We start from the raw sequence: 17,679 nt of genomic DNA, 5'->3' as shown, positions 1-17,679 counted from the left end.
TGACATAAGCCAGACCAAAGGTCAAGATGAATTAAGCCACACACATGATGTGGGAGGAACCATGAGAGAATCTCCTGGTTTTTAGAAAAGCTCATTACAACTATTTCCACTATCCCAGTATGAACCCAAACTATAAAACTGATGGGTTTCTTTTAACCCATTTTCCTTTTTTATTTCTTTTACCTGCAAACTGGTCATTTAGAAGAAAACTTGGAGATGGTTGATGCACTTACATTGGCAATAGAGAAGTGTCACATCAATAATTGTTGTTACGTCCCCAAACCTTCACAGCTTCAACCTCAAACTGTCTACTGTGGACTTCACTCCCTTCCTAAGAGGTTCGTAGAGGGGTCGTGCATAACAGAGGTGGTATGCAGAAGGTTCTGGTCAGTTCTGGGGAACCAGTAGTGGAAATTTTGAGTAGTTTGTAAAACTGGCAAATACCACCTCTGACTGGTCTCACTCCCATCTATTCTCTGTCTCCCGAGTCCCAGCTGACCGGCTGGGTCTTCTTTTGTTGCCCTGCAAAGCAGGTTAGTGGGGTTGGGAAGGAATGGACATTTTGCAGTATCCTTCCCCTGCCACAACCACTAAGCCACACCATGCCTACCAAGCCACACCCACAGAACCAGTAATAAAAAAATTTGAATCCCACCACTGGTGCATAAGTGCACCAACATGCCTACCATCCCTGCCTTACTGTCCCCGTTTAGTTGTATTCACTTCCTTCGTCCATGTTTACCACTCTATGAAGCCTTAGTAAGACCACACCCTAGACTACTGCATCCAGTTTTGGTCACCACATTATAAAAAAGATGTTGAGACTCTAGAAAAAGTGCAGAGAAGAGCAACCAAGATGATTAAGGGACTGGAGGCTAAAACATACCATGAACGGTTGCAGGAACTGGACATGGCTAGTCTAGTGAAGAGAAGGACCAGGGGAGACATGATAACAGGGTTCCAATATTTGAGGGGCTTTTACAGAGAGGAAGGGGTCAAGTTATTTTCCAAGGCACCTGAAGGCTAGACAAGGAATAATGGATGGAAACTGAACAAGGAGAGATTTAACCTGGAAACAAGGAGAAACTTTCTGACAGTGAGAACAATCAACCAATGGGACAGCTTGCCCTCAGAAGTTGTGGGAATGCCATCACTTGAGACTTTCAAGAGATTGGGCTGCCATTTGTCAGAAATGGTGTAGGGTCTCCTGCTTGTGCGGGGGGTTGGACTAGATGACCTATAAGGTCCCTTCCAACTCTGATTATCTGTTATCTGTTTATGTTTGTACTTATATCTGCTATCTTGTACACGTTTGACAAACAAACAGACAGACAAACCTTCATGACCTGTTCAATCGCCAAAGTCCAATCTTTAAGCTAATCAATGAAGCGTTTGTTCCAGCTGTCTTGAGGACGTCTTTGTGAAACAACAACGGCAGTAATAATTCAATCCAGACCTACATTCACAAATATTTATCTGCTTCTCCTTAGGAGGGTAATAATTTGAAACTGGTTTGGCATGCCCAGAATTACATATTGTCCCCATATTGTCCCCATTATGCACCAGCTATTATTCCCCTCTGGTCTCCCTGTGGGGACTGCTTCTTAATTTGCTCATATTTGGCAGAGATACATCTTCACTGGGAATAGAATAGAATAGGGAAAGAATGGAATGGAATGGAATGGAATGGAATGGAATGGAATAGAATAGAATAGAATAGAATAGAATAGAATAGAATAGAATAGAATACAATACAATACAATACAATACAATACAATACAATACAATACAATACAATAAAATACAATACAATTAAGGAAAGAATCGTATAGAATAGAAATAGGAATAGGAATAGGAATAGGAATTGAATAGAATAGAATAGAATAGAATAGAATAGAATAGAATAGAATAGAATAGAATAGAATAGAATAGAATAGAATAACGGAAGGGATCTTGGAGGTCTTCTAGTCCAACCCCCTACTTCTTCCTGAATAGGGATGTCACAAAAGGTTAAAGAGCAAGGAATGAATGTGTGCATGGTTGCAAAGAGAGGAGGAGTCAGGATACTGGTACAATTCTTGGATCATGGGCTGAAAGTATCATTAAAGAGTCAATGCATGTTTTGATTTGAATCTGGCTTAAGGAAATCTATGCAATACACACTGATATGACATATCACTTTGATTATCCAGCAACTATGAGAGGAAAATTGCTTTCCTGTCATTTCTCTTGGTAGTGGTTTTATGAATGGATTTGCTTGTACATTTGTGTGCGTGTGTAAGAGAAAGACAGAGTTAATGAATCAAAGAGAGCCCAGACGTATAATATGTAACGTGCCCCACTCTCATCATCTTTCTGATAGTATGTCTAGTTACATCTGAGATACCAAATTCTTAAAATTCCTCCAGATGGCAGCAAAGTGACAACTATTTGTATATCTTTGCTGCCATCTGGTGGCTGACTGCATAGTTGTAGCCTTGATAAGATAGCCGGATTTATCATGCTTCAAATAGGCACTTGTCCATCCTTACCTGGATCCGTTCACATGATCGTATTCCCTCTTAACATTGACGCGGACTGGCTGATTGATCCACTCTTGCTGGGGAGGTAAAGGGTTGATCTTGTGTGGTTGACCATAATCCGGGTTTCCTGAGGCTGTCATGTCTGCTTTGGAAAGGTGAGCACCAGCTCCGTAGGTAGAATCAAAGAGGGATTGATCTTCACTCACCACTGACAGAGCCTCCTAGATATCAACAGAAGAAAGAGAAATTAAAGCGGGTGATCTACCCGGATTACAGGCTCAGCTTATATCTCCTTCTCATGGCTGGCAAAGAGATAACCAGAAAGGCTCGATCTGAAACTGGCATTCACCCCAGAGTTGCAAATTGAATCAGAAACTTTCATATATATTTATATATATAGCATGTGCACAATCATGCCTACCATTCAGAGGTGCTTTTCAGCAGGTTCTGACCAGTTCTGGAGAACCGGTAGTGAAAATTTTGAGTAGTTCGGAGAACCAGCAAATCCCACCTCTGATTGGCCCCACCCCCTCTATTCTCTGCCTCCCGAGTCCCAGCTGATTGGCTGGGTCTTCTTTTGTTGCCTGCATGGGAGAATGGAGCTGGAAAGCAGGTTAGTGGGGTTGGGAGGGAATGGGGATTTTGCAGTAACTTTCCCCTGGAGTGGAGAGGGAATGGAGAATGGAGATTTTGCAGTAACCTTCTCCTGCCACACCCACCAAGCCACGCCCACAGAATCGGTAGTAAAAAAAATTTGAATCCCACCACTGCTAACATCCCTGTCCTATTGTCCCCAGTTATATGTACCTATTTCCTGTATTCATGCTTATGTTTATTCTTATCTATATTATCTTGTAGCGATTGACAAATCAATCTTATATATATACATATTTGTTTTATTTGTAGTTTTCCTTAAAAAACCTTACATATTTTGTGTACAGTGTATTGACTGGGTCAATATATTAAATATATTAAAATATTAGTGATACAGCAGTGGGCAAGAAATACCGTATGAAGAAATGCTATTGATGTTTAAATATATTTATGGAGAAAGTGATAAAGGATTATAAAAAGAGAATGGTATTGTTTACAGACATAGATGTCTGTAAAACCCTAACAAATGGTTGTCTGTAAACCCAAACAAATAGATGTCTGTAAAACTCTAACAAATAATTAAAAATAATAATAAGCACAAATTGGAAAAATAGTATTATATACATTGATATATAAAAGAATCTATTACAATTATAATGTGCAAATTAAGGTTGGAAGTTGGAAGACAAAGATTATGTATATTTCATCATATTATTACTAGCCTTGCGAATCAGAAACTTTTGTGTTTCCACCCAGCCACTGAACCAAACTTATGGGTTCTTTGCTTTAATTTGAGCAAGCTGGAAGAATCTAGAGCAGAAGAACTGCACGCTGTCACCTCCCTTGGTTTTTGGTAACCTGCCAAATTCAGAAGAGCCGAGCCATCTTTCTCCAGACGGTTGCTTTATGGATATATGGTGAACGTAACTCCCTGCATTTGGAGCTGACAAGATTTTCATGATGGATGGGGGAAAATAACTGAATTGGAGACGACTGAACTAAATGTTCTGCTACATGGAAAAAGTAACCATGTGGATGCAGCTTTCCTCATCAGTCACTTGGAGTGCTATTTTATTCGGCACCACCCATCTGCTGGAGCCTATGGCCAGGACAACTTGGAAATATATAATGCAAAAGTCAGCTCTGATGTGCTGTGTTACACAGGATGGCCAATATTTCAATCCTGGCATCCACACATTAAATAATGGCAGCTATGGACAATAGCAATAGCACTTAGCACTTAGACTTACATTCCTCTTTACAGCCCTCTCTAGGCAGTTTTCAAAGTGAGCATATTGCCCCCAACAATCTGGGTCCTCATTTTACCCACCTTGGAAGGATGGCAGGCTGAGTCAACCTTGAGCCTGGTGAGGTTTGAACTGCCAAATTGCAGGCCAGCTGGCAGTCAGCAGAAGTAGCCCGCACTACTGCTAACCACTGTGCCACCAAGACTCATACTGAGAATGTATGAAACCCTGGAAAGCTAGCCATGAAGGAGAAGGGGTTGACCATATTCAACAAAGATGTATCATATACGGAAGAAATAATCATGTTGATCCCCTTTGATAGTACCTCTACAGATATAGAGATACTATAATATAGTTCTTAGGATGGTAGGGTAGGGTATGGCTTGGTAGGGTAGGGTAGGGTAGGATAGGGTAGAGTAAGGTAGGGTAAGGTATGGTATGGTATGGTATGGTATGGTATGGTATGGTATGGTATGGTTTGCTTTGGTTTGGTTTGGTATGGTTTGGTAGGGTAGGGTAGGTTAGGACATGGTTTGGTAGGGTAGAGTAGGGTTGGGTATGGTTTGGTAGGGTAGAGTAGGATAGGGTAGTGTATGGTATGGTTTGCTTTGGTAGGGTATGGTAGAGTATGGTATGGCATGGTAGGGTAGGGTAGGATAGAGTAAGGTTGGGTAGGATTTGATAGGGTATGGTAGGGTAGGGTAGGGTATAGTGGTCCTATAATATAGTTCCTAAGCATAATCAAAGCATAACTACCATCCAACAGAGCAAAAGGACACTGCCTTCTACACTACAGAATTGTTGGTCTCTGTCCAGCGGTCTAGACTAGACCTGAGACAGATGCCTTGTTTTTTTAATATCTTACTTGATGTTGTCTTTGGTAGTAGGCCAGTTTTAGCTTTCCTCATTTTTATGCTACATTCCTGGCATATTGCTCTGGGCTCTGTCGGTGACTGAGCCAAGACCCAACCAAGTTTCTGTGCCTGCTGACACAGCCCAGTCCTGTGTCTCTCGAGGCAAATTCGCAAAACAGAAGACTGACTTTTATACAGGGGTGACTGGCAAAAGGAAGGCAGGGCGCAGGGAAGAAAAACACCTTCAGAAGTTAACAGAGGTATGGAAAGAATTCCTACAGAAAACAATTCATAAACCTGTTGCAGGCCAAAACTTAGACCAAGGCTTTTGTGGCAAGAGTCCAAGGGGCGAGAGCTTTGCCAGATAATTGAAGGTTTAGACCTGAAGCGTTGCAAGGAAAATTCATAACATAGGCCTTCTGCTGCCTTATACAACTTTCCTCAAACTAATCTTCACCTGGAAGGTTAGGATGCATCCATAGGGCAGAGAGTGAGATGTTTTGTGGTGGTTTTTTTTTAGTAATATTATGGGTCTGTCCTCATTTTCAGGGTGGCTTAGAGTTTTTCTAAATCTCTTTGGATGTGTTTTTAATCTCACTTTGGATTGTAAACTAAGGATGCTGTTGTTATTGCTTTATTCACCTCTTTGCATCACTCTTGTAGCTTGTAGTATCTATACCAAGACAAATTCCTTGTGTGTCCAATCACACGTGGGCAATATTCTATTCTATTCTATTCTTCGGCTGCTTATGTTTAGCTGCCTAAAACTCCACCATGAGAGATATTTGCTCAGGAGGTCTTCTTTGGGATTTAACTGAAAGTCATGGTGACTGAGAGGTAATTGTACAACAAAACAGGACAGCCATATACCCACCAGACACCTCAAATGTACCAACTGTACACTAATAAACCATATCATGGGATCTATATAGGCCAGGATTCAATTGTTGGGTTCTTCCACAGGTGGTATTCAGCAGGTTGTGATCCGTTCTGGAGAACCAATCGTGGGAATTTTGAGCAATTGGGAGAACCAGCAAATACCACCTCTGACTGGAGATCCTTCCCCAGTATCCTTCCCCAGCCACACCCACCAAGCCACGCCCACAGAACCGGTAGTAAAAAAAATTGAATCCCACCACTGGGTTCTCTGAGCTTGATTCCCTTCCTTCAGGGAACTTCACTAGCACACTGATGATGTTGCCTGTCCTGGTGATAGAATAGAATAGAATAGAATAGAATAGAATAGAATAGAATAGAATAGAATAGAATAGAATAGAATAGAATTCTTTATTGGCCAAGTGTGATTGGACACACAAGGAATTTGTCTTTGGTGCAAATGCTCTCAGTGTACATAAAAAGAAAAAATACATTCATCAAGAGTCAAGAATCATAAGGTATAACACTTAATAATAGTCATAGGGTACAATAAGCAATCAAATCATATTAGGAAACAGTCAATATAAATCGTAAGGGTGCAAGCGACAAAGTTACAGTCATACAGGTTTAAGTGGGAGGGGATGGGGGATAAGGAGTGATGAGAAGATTAATAGTAATAGTGCAGATTTGGAAATAGTTGGACAGTGTTGAGGGAATTATGAAATGAGATGTCTACAGGAAGCTAAGCAAACTCAGAGAACACCAACTGATAAGCCATGTTAGGGATTTCAATTTTAATATAAGTTATTTTGAGCTTTTATTTCATAATGGAAGATACAGTCTGCACACTTTCACTTGTGATCTTCAAGATTTGATCTATATTTAGAGAAAGGTCTGCAACTCACTGTGGCTTATTCTTATAACATTACATTGCAAAATACGTTTACATTTCATCCAGGTGATTTTTATCACAGCCATGCTGCATATTCCAGTAAATTCATCACATTATTTTGTGACAGGCGAGAAAGAAATTGACAATCACTCACATGAAAGGAATGAAATCAGGGAATGAATATCAGGAGTTCTTAATTAACTTCCTTTTTCCTCTATCTCAACAGTCATGCAAAAGATAATAGAATTATCTGTTAAAGCCAGAGATGGGTGGAGTAGGGACTTCTCTAGAGAAAGAAAGAGAGCAGTTTAAAAGAAGATAGATGCCACTTTGTTTTGTGATGGGCTTGGTCATTTATTTCATTAATTACAAAATGTAGTAACAAAACATCCTTCTCAGTTCATAACTTCTTCCACTGTAGTGCTTAAACACAATAACTATATACTTAAAATATGGAAATAGGCAACCATTTAATTTACATCATTTCCCCATTAATACACCATTTGGCTGGTCTCAGCATACAGTCATGCTGGCCACATGAGTTAAATACAACCCAGTAGGGATTGGTTGGTTGGTGTCCTACTGTAATGTCTTTCTAGGGGTGTCTCATCTCAATAGGAGAAAACCAAGTTATATCCTGTAGGCTTTGCTCTACGTCAAAGAAAACTTCACTTCACCAATTGGCAAGAGTGATTTAAGGAAATTCTTTACCTGAGATAGGAAAATTATCTACCAATTACCAATTCATCCATCCATCCATCCATTCAGTCATTTATTCAGTCATCCATCCATCCACCCAAGATAGCCCTTGTCTTTCTTTCACTTGCTTTTGTGCAGGGCCCACAGGTAGAACAACCTGATGAAGAAAGGCCTTCTCTAGAGGTGAGGTGCCTTGGGTCCCCACTGGGACTTGAAGCAATTATAGAAATATGTCCTTTCTCCACTGGTGGCAATATGACCAAACCCCCATTTGACTGGCAAATTGGTTTGATACCTTATGGGCATCATTCAGATGTATTTGGTCCATCTCACAATTCATTGGTCTGCTACCTGAAGTGACTGTTTCATGATCCCCAATGAAAAGGTTAGCTAATGACACAGAAATAGGTCTGGTGAAAAATTGTACTCATGTCCAGAGTAGATCATACAACTTATAATCCATCAAGCCTGTTGGGTATATGGATACACCAACTAGTTTTGGGTGACTAAATATATAAACCTAGGTTTAAGTGTTTGTAGCTTTAAGCACCAAAATGCAATGTAATTAGATAATTAAGGGTGCGGTTGCAAGCAGCAATAAAGGCAGTAAGAGAAACGTAACACTTCCTGGTCTGGTCCCTGGTCTGGTCCGTCTCTCTGCTGCCTGCTGTTTACTCCTGTATGAGACGTCTGCTTGTTGGCTACTGTGCTGGATACCGTTTCTACTGAACAAAAGGACTGTTTACTTGGTGAGCTGATATCCTGTGCATACTCAGCGTTGTCTTCGAGAGAAAGGTATCGGAAGGAGAAGATTTACAAGCAGATAAAGACATTGTACTGATTAGTTAATGGACTAGGTTACTGGATGGATATATTGGAGAATGACATATGGACTGATTGACAATGCTTATACTCTGAATGGATTAAACAACTATTTAAAACAACAAAACAGTGTTTTTGTCTCCAGTGTGTGTATACTCTTGGGCCCAGCCTCTCTCTCATTTGGCTGCCTGGCCTGACTGCTGCTGTGCACTCTGCTTGGGGGTTTGTCCCCAAACACTAACAAAGCCAAACAGAATACAACTAGAGTACATCAGCCACACATGATGGCTTATTAGAAGCTTGATAAACTCTTGGTGTACCATGACTGCAAAAAACAATAGTTGGACCAGCCATCTGGTAAACCACAATCCATGGCTGATGGGCTGATGGTAAACCTGGTCTAGGATGTCCATGTAGATCTTATTTCATTTAAACAAGATTCACACTCAGATCCTGCTTAATTTCTGAATCCCATCCCCACCTTTTATGTTTGGAATAATGTCATTTTTCTACCAGCTAACAATTCCACGAGAGCCACTGATGTAGTGGTTAGAAAGCAGGAGACTGCAAGTTCAAGTCCCACCTTAAGCACAAAACCAGCTGGGTGACACTCTTTCCCAACCCTAGAAGAAGACAATGGACAAATCTCTTCTGGATAAATCTCTTCTAGAAAAATGTTTGGACAAATCTTTTCTGGAAAACCCTCACCAAGTGTGGGCAACAGGGAGTTGTCCAGACTATCTCTGAGACTCAGATGCAATTGAATGAGAATTCCCCTCCCCCACTCAAGCACCTAGACTTGTCCTTGAGCAAGAAGGAAGAGCTGAACAAGCAATCCTACATGGGTCAAAGAAGCAACAACAACAGACAAAATGAGGACTCTTTCAGGCTCTGTTCCTAGTCTGAAGCAAAGCTGTGTCCCAGCCAGAGTACTGCAGCTGATCTGGCAGCCAGGCTAAACATATAATGCTAATCACAACAAGCACCATCTGGACCTGGTAGATTGATCTGAGCTGGCAAATCAGTTCAAGATTTTGAACTCGCCTCCTTTATGAAATATGCTCCACTTTCCCCGAATGCTTACATCTGGCTTGTACATAATAATTTACAGCACCCTCAATTGCCCACAGAGCATGCCTGGAGAAACTTCTTCCTTCTTCCCTGTTTACGCGTATGGATTCATTCCTCCACCCACCGATCTTTCTCTCCAGTTGTTTCCTTCATTTTTCTTGGGAAATAATTAGGCATCTCTATTTGTCAGCATTGACCCTGGGTTATAAATACACAGTGGCCTGTTGCAAGACGCAGTTGTAAATATTGTTTTAGCAGGTTTTATGGTCAATTCAGCTGGAGATGCTTTGGGCCAGGAATAAGATGGTTTTAAAAACTGACTAGTTTGCAAACCCCAACCACTTCTCAGATGAATACATTGGAAAAAGGCAGTCACATGACAGGGTTATGTTTCAGCTCTTTGCAGGCTGGCTTTAAATTATATTTCTGCTACCGGGAAATTGTGGAACAGGGTTATTTAACAGTGAGATCTTTTAGCACTGAATGGATCATGTCAGTGATAATAATATGCAAAAGATGAGATCTCCTCCCATTGAGTCACAGGTTCTGATTTGGAAGGAGACTTGGTGTTTCTCAGCGTTGGCAACTTTAAGATGTGGACTTCAACTCCCAGAATTCCCCAGGTTTTCTTTTTTTAAATGGCATGCCATCAAGAAATGTGTAGAACAGAGGTCTCCAAACTTGGCAACTTTTAGACTTGTGGACTTCAACTCCCAGAATTCTTCCTCTAGTTATGTTAGCTCAGGAATTCTGGGAGTTGAAGTCTTAAACTTGCCACGTTTGAAGACCCTTGGTGTAGAACAGAGGTCTCCAAACTTGGCAACTTTAAAACTTGTGGACTTCAACTCCCAGAATTCTCCAGCCAGCTGGAAGTTGAAGTCCACAAATCTTAAAGTTGCCAAATTTGGGGACTCCTGGTGTAGAATATGAAAAGATGCCTTACATAAATTTCCAAGTACTCTTGTTAGTCAAGCTATTCATTCTGATTGCAAAAGCTTTTGGTGAAGATCTTGGAGACATTGGAAGTCATTTTTATTGAATGCAAAATATATGCTCACTTATGAAAACTATCCCCCCCCCCGTCCCCCGCCATCTTCCTGGTAGATTGAAAAAATCCCTTAAAGCTAATTGAATGGTCTCTTACTCTTAGGCTTACCAGGGCAGAAATCTTGACAGTTGTGAATTGTCTTTTACTGTCAGCCATGATTTAACTTTCCACCATTCATTTGTATTATTCTGTATTTATTTGATTTGTCAATCACTCACAAGACACAGGTACAAGAATAAATATAGTTTTGAATACATGAGATAGATACTTATAAGAAAAATAAAAGAAACAATAGGACAGGGACAGTAGGCACGTTGGTGCACTTATGCATGCCCCCTACCGACCTCTTAGGAAAGGGGTGAGGTCAATAGTAGACAGTCTGAGGTTAAAGTTTTTGGGGTTTGGGGAAGAAACCACAGAGTCAGGTAGAGTATTCCAAACATTGACCACTCTGTTGCTAAAGTCGTATTTTCTGCAGTCAAGTTTGGTGTGGTTAACCTTGAGGTTGTATCTATTGTGTGCTCTTGTATTGTTATGACTGAAGCTGAAATATTCATTTGCAGGTAGGACATTGCAACGTATGATTTTATATACCATACTTAGATCGGACTGGAGGCAGCGTAGTTCTAGGTTTTCTAGGTCTAGAGTTTCAAGTCTGGTGGCATAAGGTATTCTGCAACGAGTAGAGGAGCGGAGAACTCTTCTTGTGAAATATTTCTGGACTTTTTCAATTGTGTTAATATCAGATACATTATATGGGTTCCAGACTGATGACCTATATTCAAGTATAGGTCTAGCAAATGTTTTGTATGCTCTACTTAGTAATGTGATATTACCAGAGAAGAAGCTACGTAGGATTAGATTTACAACTCTTAATGCCTTTTTGGCTATGTAGTTACAGTGGGCTCTAACAATTAGATCATTTGAGATGAGTACTCCAAGGTCCTTGACAAAGTTTGGATCTTCAACAAGGTTTTGACTATTTAGCTTGTATTTTATTTTCTGATTTTTTCTGCCAATATGTAAGACAGAGCATTTATTTGTTGAGATTTGAAGTTGCCATTTGATTGTCCATTCTGATACATAGTCAAAGTCTTTTTGGAGGGTAGTAGTATTGTCTGTGGTGTTGAACAGCTTTACATCATCAGTGAAGAGAATGCAGTTGCTCTTAATATGATCGCAGAGGTCATTTATGTAGAGTATGAAGAGAGTTGGTCCTAAAACACTGCCTTGGGGGACACCACTGTTGACAGGTACAGAATTTGATAGGACGCTCCCAATTTTGACCATTTGTTGTCTGTTTGACAGGAATGCTTCTATCCAATTATGTAGGTGTCCAGAGATACCATAAGATTTTAGTTTTAGGAGTAGTTTGTCGTGTACCACTGAATCAAAGGCTTTACAGAAGTCTATGTAGATTGCGTCTATTGCTTTGCCCTGATCGAGTTGTGTAGTCCATATGTTTTTGCAGTGTAAGAGTTGCAGATTACAGGATAGTTTTTTCTGAAACCAAATTGTTTATTAGAGAGTAGGTTGTTTGTTTCTAAGTGGAGGATAATGGATTGGTTAATAATTGATTCCATGACTTTACAGGTGACGCAGCATAAAGAGATTGGTCTGTAATTTTCAACTAGATTGGGCTCTCCCTTTTTGAAGATGGGGATGACCATGGCTTGTGACCATAGTTTTGGCAAGGAGCTGATCCTGAAAGATTTTTCAAAGATTATGCTTATAGGTTCAGCTATGGCAATGGATAGCTTTTTTAAGAAGTAGGCACATATTCCGTCCGGTCCAATAGATAGGATGGTTCTGGATTGCGCAGTGCTTTTTCAGCAATGTCTTCTGTAAACTCGATATGTATTAGATCATTGTAGTTGTCTGTGGTTTGACTAGGAAGTACTGGGCATGATCCATTGCTGTTTACAAATACTGAGCCAAAGAATGTGTTAAAGAGGTTTGCTTTGATGGTGTTGTCATTGCAGTCTTTACCATTAGGTCCTTTCAAGGGTGGGATGGACCTTGAGTTTTTTAGTTTGTTGTTTACAAAATTGTAGAAAGCACAGGTGGAATTGGGGCATAGAAGGTTTTCTTCTTGTTTAATGTGATAATTGGTGCATTCAGTTTTTATCTGGTGGCATAGATTTTTGTATCGGCTTTTGAAGTTGGCAATGTGACCAGGTATGTTTTTTCACCAAAGTGATCTCTTTTTGGATTGAAGCTTCCTTATTGTTATGGGTAATCTGTTTTTCCTGGTTTGGGGAGTTGTTATTGGTACATATAGTTTGATGGCTCTTTTGATTTCTAGTAAGAATATGTTGTAATGGTCTTCAGCAGTATTACATCCAGTGAATAGAAATTGCCAATCAAGGGTAGAGAGATTGTCAATTATAAGATCATAGTTGCCTTTTTTGAAGTTATAATTGGGGATTTTGTCGTTGTGATGTTTTTTGTGTGGATGTATGTTGAGACAAAAGTCAATCATGTTGTGGTCACTGTTGGAAAAGGTTTCCTTAATTTTCATCTGCATCACAGTTTGAAAACACCAAGCTGATCAATTCATTCAGAGAAGTGAAACGACTCTTTGATTCTCCTTCCCACTGGAATGCTGTCCCATTTTCAGCCATCAGGACCCATTCACTATTATTTTTAACTGACCCATAGCACCATTATTCCAGCTACATTCATAAGCATTGTTTAGTTACATCCTGTTTTGTTATTCCAATGGTATCTGAAACAATGGGCGGAAGCCCATTAGGAAACATTCACAGGGAGCTGATAGAGTACAAAGACCATAGCATTCATTTCTGGTATGAGATGTCTTGCTGAAGATAAAAAATAGAGGAAGTGGACCATGGTCTGGCAAAGTTGCCAATAAAAAAATGGGAAAGAATGCAAGGTATACTTTCCTTTGTAACAAATTGGGCTAAAATCTAAAAACAAAATAATGGATGAGTTTGTATGAATGAATTTATGGTACTCTGGAATCTTGCCTGACATCTGGAACATTTAGCTTACCAAGATAGCAGAGAGAGAGAGGGAGAGGGAGTGGGAGAGAGATGCTGCCCTATTAGTTCTTCCTACTAGTGTAGGGATTCAGTCAACCTTTCTGAATCTTGGTTCAGGAGCTGTGACACACTAAGCCAGTGTTTTTCAACTTGGCCAACTTGAAAATGGGTGGACTTCAACTCCCAGAATTCCCCAACTAACATGAAGTTGACATTCAAAAGTCTTCACGTTGCCCAAGTTGAGAAACACTGCAATGGTATTTCCCTATATCCGTGATGACAAACCTATAGCACATGTGCCACAGGTGGCATGCAGAGCCATTTGTGTGGGCACGTGACCCCCAGCCAAATTTACCTGTACTGCGCATGCACACACCTCCCAGCTGATTTTTGGCCCATTTGAGGCCATTTTCGCCCTCCCAGAGGCTCAAGGGAAGCCTCTGCAGCCTCAGGGGGCCGAGAAACGGGCCTTCTGGAAATACCGGAAGTGCCGAAATGGGCCCATTTTTTGGCCTCCAAAGGCTGCAGAGGCTTCACCCTACAAGCCCCCGAGAGGATGAAAACGGCCTCAAATGGGCCAAAAATCAGCTGGGAGGTGCATGCATGCACAGTGCAGGTAAGGAGGCAGGGAATGTATGTTGCGCTCATATGCGTGAGGGGGCGGAGCGCACTGCATTGTGGGTGCTAGCGCGTGCGCATGCTTTTGGCACACCACAACAAAAAGGTTCGCCATCACTGCCCTATATCAATTCATGCCATGGTTTTTTCTACTTTTAATTGTCTACAGGTCTTCATAGGGTGTCCTTCCCAGTTTAATTACTGCTATTCCTCCTCCTTCTCTAGCAGATACATCCTCATTCTTTAAAATGCTCATCTTGGTGAATTAAATTCTGCTATTCTATTCTGCTGCATTCTTAATGAAGTTATGATATTAAGACATTGTATCAAATGCTCCAAATTGGCTTCCAGTGCATACAATTCAGTGTGGTATTGTTGTTGCTAACTCATAACCTATAGCACTGTTCCAATATTTGTTGTTGTTAGCCGTGAAGTCATGTCCAACCCATCGTGACCCCATGGACAATGTTCCTCCAGGCCTTCCTGTCCTCTACCATCTCCTGGAGTCCATTTAAACTCACACCGACTGCTTCAGTGACCCAGCCACCTCATTCTCTGTAGTTCCCTTCTTCTTTTGCCCTTAATCCAATATTTAAGGGACTGCCAACAAGCGGAAGGGATTAAGCTATTTTCAAAAGCACCCAAAGGCCAGACAAAGAATAATGGATGGAAACTAAACAAGGAGAGATTCAACCTGGAAATACGGATAATTTTTCTGACAGTGAGAACAATCAACCAATGGAACAAAAGTTGCCTTCAGAAGTTGTAGGAGCTTCATCACTGGAAGCTTTCAAGAAGAAACTGGACTGCCACCTGTCAGATATGGTGTATGGTCTTCTGCTTGGGCAGGTGGTTGGACTAGATGACTGACAAGGTCCCTTCTCTCTGTTAATCTGTATCTGTATAACCTCCTGGAAAGTCAATTTATTTTTATCACAAATAACTTATATTTATTTTTTATTTGCTCTTTTTACAGACTGAGATTCCCCAACATACGATATATTTATCCCCCCCGCCAGCAACAACAAGATTATAATGAGCATTCATGCTACAATGCACAGGTTTCTGTCTTCATCTCTGACTAAAACTCAGGAATCCAGGGATTGCTACCTTAACCAGCATGCCCTTCCCTTGAACTCTTACAATGACTTGTCGCTAACTGGTCTTCACTTTTGGCAGGAGAATCCAAAGCTTTTTGCCCCCATTGGGCTGGCATGCACCTCTATTTTCTTTATACACCCATCCCAGTCTCTGGCTCCACTCTGACCAGCTTGCCTCTGCACACGCCTTATAGGAAAAAAGCAAAGATTTTTGTTGCAAGCAAGTCCTCTTGTAGCATTCCAACAAAAACATCTCAACGAGATTACATCAAGATATTTACTTTCTTTCTTTTTTTTCCAGTCACAATCACACTACGGGGGATAGAAAAACCCAGCTCTTAACCCACTGAGAGTTCTCTGGGGGTGGTTTAACTGATCTCATTTTCTGCAAAGATTCATTAATGTTCCTTTCTTGCAAGGAGTGAGAAGATACATCCCTAGGTCTTGGTGGACTGCAGGCTTGGAAAAAATGACAGCCAATTTGCAAAATGACAGCCAATTTGGATCTGAGTTTAACGTGGCTATATATCACTAATTTCCAAACTGGGTGAACACTGGCACAAGAAATAAATTGGCTGCCTCTCTAGTGAATTTTAGCAGAGATCCTTTAAGGACTCCTGGCATCTAGAATAACTAGTATGATCTACACATAGAGTAGGTGACCATACCTAGAATACTGCACCATACATAAAGTACTGCATCCAGCTTTGATCAACACACTTTAAAAAAGATGTTGGGATTCTAGATAGAAAGACTGCAGAGAAGAGCAACCAAGATGATTAGGGGACTGGAGCAGGGGTAGAATTCTACCAGTTCGCACCTATTCGCTAGAACCGGTTGTTACCATTCTAAGCAGTTCGGAGAACCAGTTGATAGAAGAAATTACTGGCCTAATCCTGTAAGGAAGGCAGGAAGGAAACATTCTGGTGTTGCTTACAGAAACTGCCTCTCCATTAACCCTTATTACAGTCTTGACAGGACTAGACTTCCTGTCTCTGGAACTTCTCTGGAGTTTTTTTTCCCTCCTTTGCTGGTACTTTGCTTATGTGGAGTTGTAACTTTGTACCATTGTGCCACTGTCACTTTGAATGGTCGTTCAAAGTTACAACAGCACTGAAAAAAGTGACTTATGACCATTTTTCACACTTATGACTGTTGCAGCATCCCCACAGTCATAAAAGGCCAGGCGAGGAGATGCATGCCTCAATGTGAGTGATATTGAGTTGGCCACACCCAGCCAATAACATGACCACCAAGCCACGTCCACCCCGTCACGTGCCCACCAAGCCATGCCCACCAACTAAACCACGCCCACAGAACCGGTTGTTAAAAAATTTGAATCCCACCCCTGGACTGGAGGCTAAAACATACGGTGAACGGTTGCAGGAACTGAGCATGGTTAGTCTAGTAAGAGAAGGACCAGGGGAGACATGATAGCAGTCTTCCAATATTTGAGGGGCTGCCACAAAGAAGAGGGGGACAAGCTATCCTCCAAAGTACCCAAAGGCCAGACAAGGAATAATGGATGGAAACTTGAACAAGGAGAGGTTCAACCTAGAAATAAGAAGAAATTTTCTGACAGTTAGAGCAATCAATCAATGGAACAGAAGTTGCCTTCAGAAGTTGTGGGAGCTTCATCCCTGGAAGCTTTCAAGAAGAGACTGGACTGCCATCTTGTCAGAAATTATGGCAGGAGATTGGACTAGATGACCTACAAGGTTCCAACTCTATTAATTTGTAATCTAGTGAACTTTTTGAACAACAAAAAAAAAAGTGGAAATTTGATGTCAGGCTCCAAAACCCAAGAAAGACACACAGAGTTACTTTTAAGTTATTGTTCCTCACCTGTAGACAGAAATCTGGTCAAACTAAAGCAACAATTTGCCTCATTAAAGATATAACTCTGAGAACCTCTAGGGGGATCTGTCTCCACCCTCTTCCTTTCTAAACTTTCAGAGAAGTCTAGGTAGTTTGGTTGGGAGGAAGACCATGAAGACAGCTTCTCCCTAGAGCAGGGCCCCCCAAACTTGGCAAATTTAAGATTTGTGGACTTCAATTCCCAGAATTCCTCAGGAGTTGAAGTCCACAAGTCTTAAATTTGCCAAGTTTGGAGACCCCTGCCCTAGAGATTCTCAGAGTTATATTTTAATGATGCAAATTGTTGCTTTAGTTTGACCAGATTTCTGTCTATAGATTAGGAACAATAACTAGGGTGGATAAAAATTGATGATTTAGAAACAAACAAACAAAAAAACAACAACCAGATTTTTAAATTTTAAATCAGATATTTTTTTATTTGTATCAAATTTGTTTTAATAAAATGCTTTTGGG

The 17,679-nt window shown here is 40.8% G+C and overlaps 1 protein-coding gene across 3 annotated transcripts in view; it reads right to left on the bottom strand.

Moving 5' to 3' along the window:
* The window catches only part of FLI1 (Fli-1 proto-oncogene, ETS transcription factor), a 110,685-nt gene that overhangs the window by 31,749 nt on the left and 61,257 nt on the right, over positions 1-17,679 (bottom strand). For all 3 annotated transcript variants that reach the window (XM_026709033.2, XM_026709031.2, XM_026709032.2), the window contains one exon: positions 2,532-2,743. In XM_026709033.2, the coding sequence (XP_026564818.2) occupies positions 2,532-2,743 (212 nt within the window). The remainder of the gene's footprint in view (positions 1-2,531; positions 2,744-17,679) is intronic.

The sequence above is a fragment of the Pseudonaja textilis genome, chromosome 9 (assembly GCF_049901715.1).
Source record: "Pseudonaja textilis isolate UNSWEBS1 chromosome 9, rPseTex1.2, whole genome shotgun sequence".
NCBI classification, from domain to species: domain Eukaryota; kingdom Metazoa; phylum Chordata; class Lepidosauria; order Squamata; family Elapidae; genus Pseudonaja; species Pseudonaja textilis.
The sequence above is the reverse complement of the archived record's forward strand: the minus strand, read 5'-3'. Positions and strand labels throughout refer to the sequence as shown.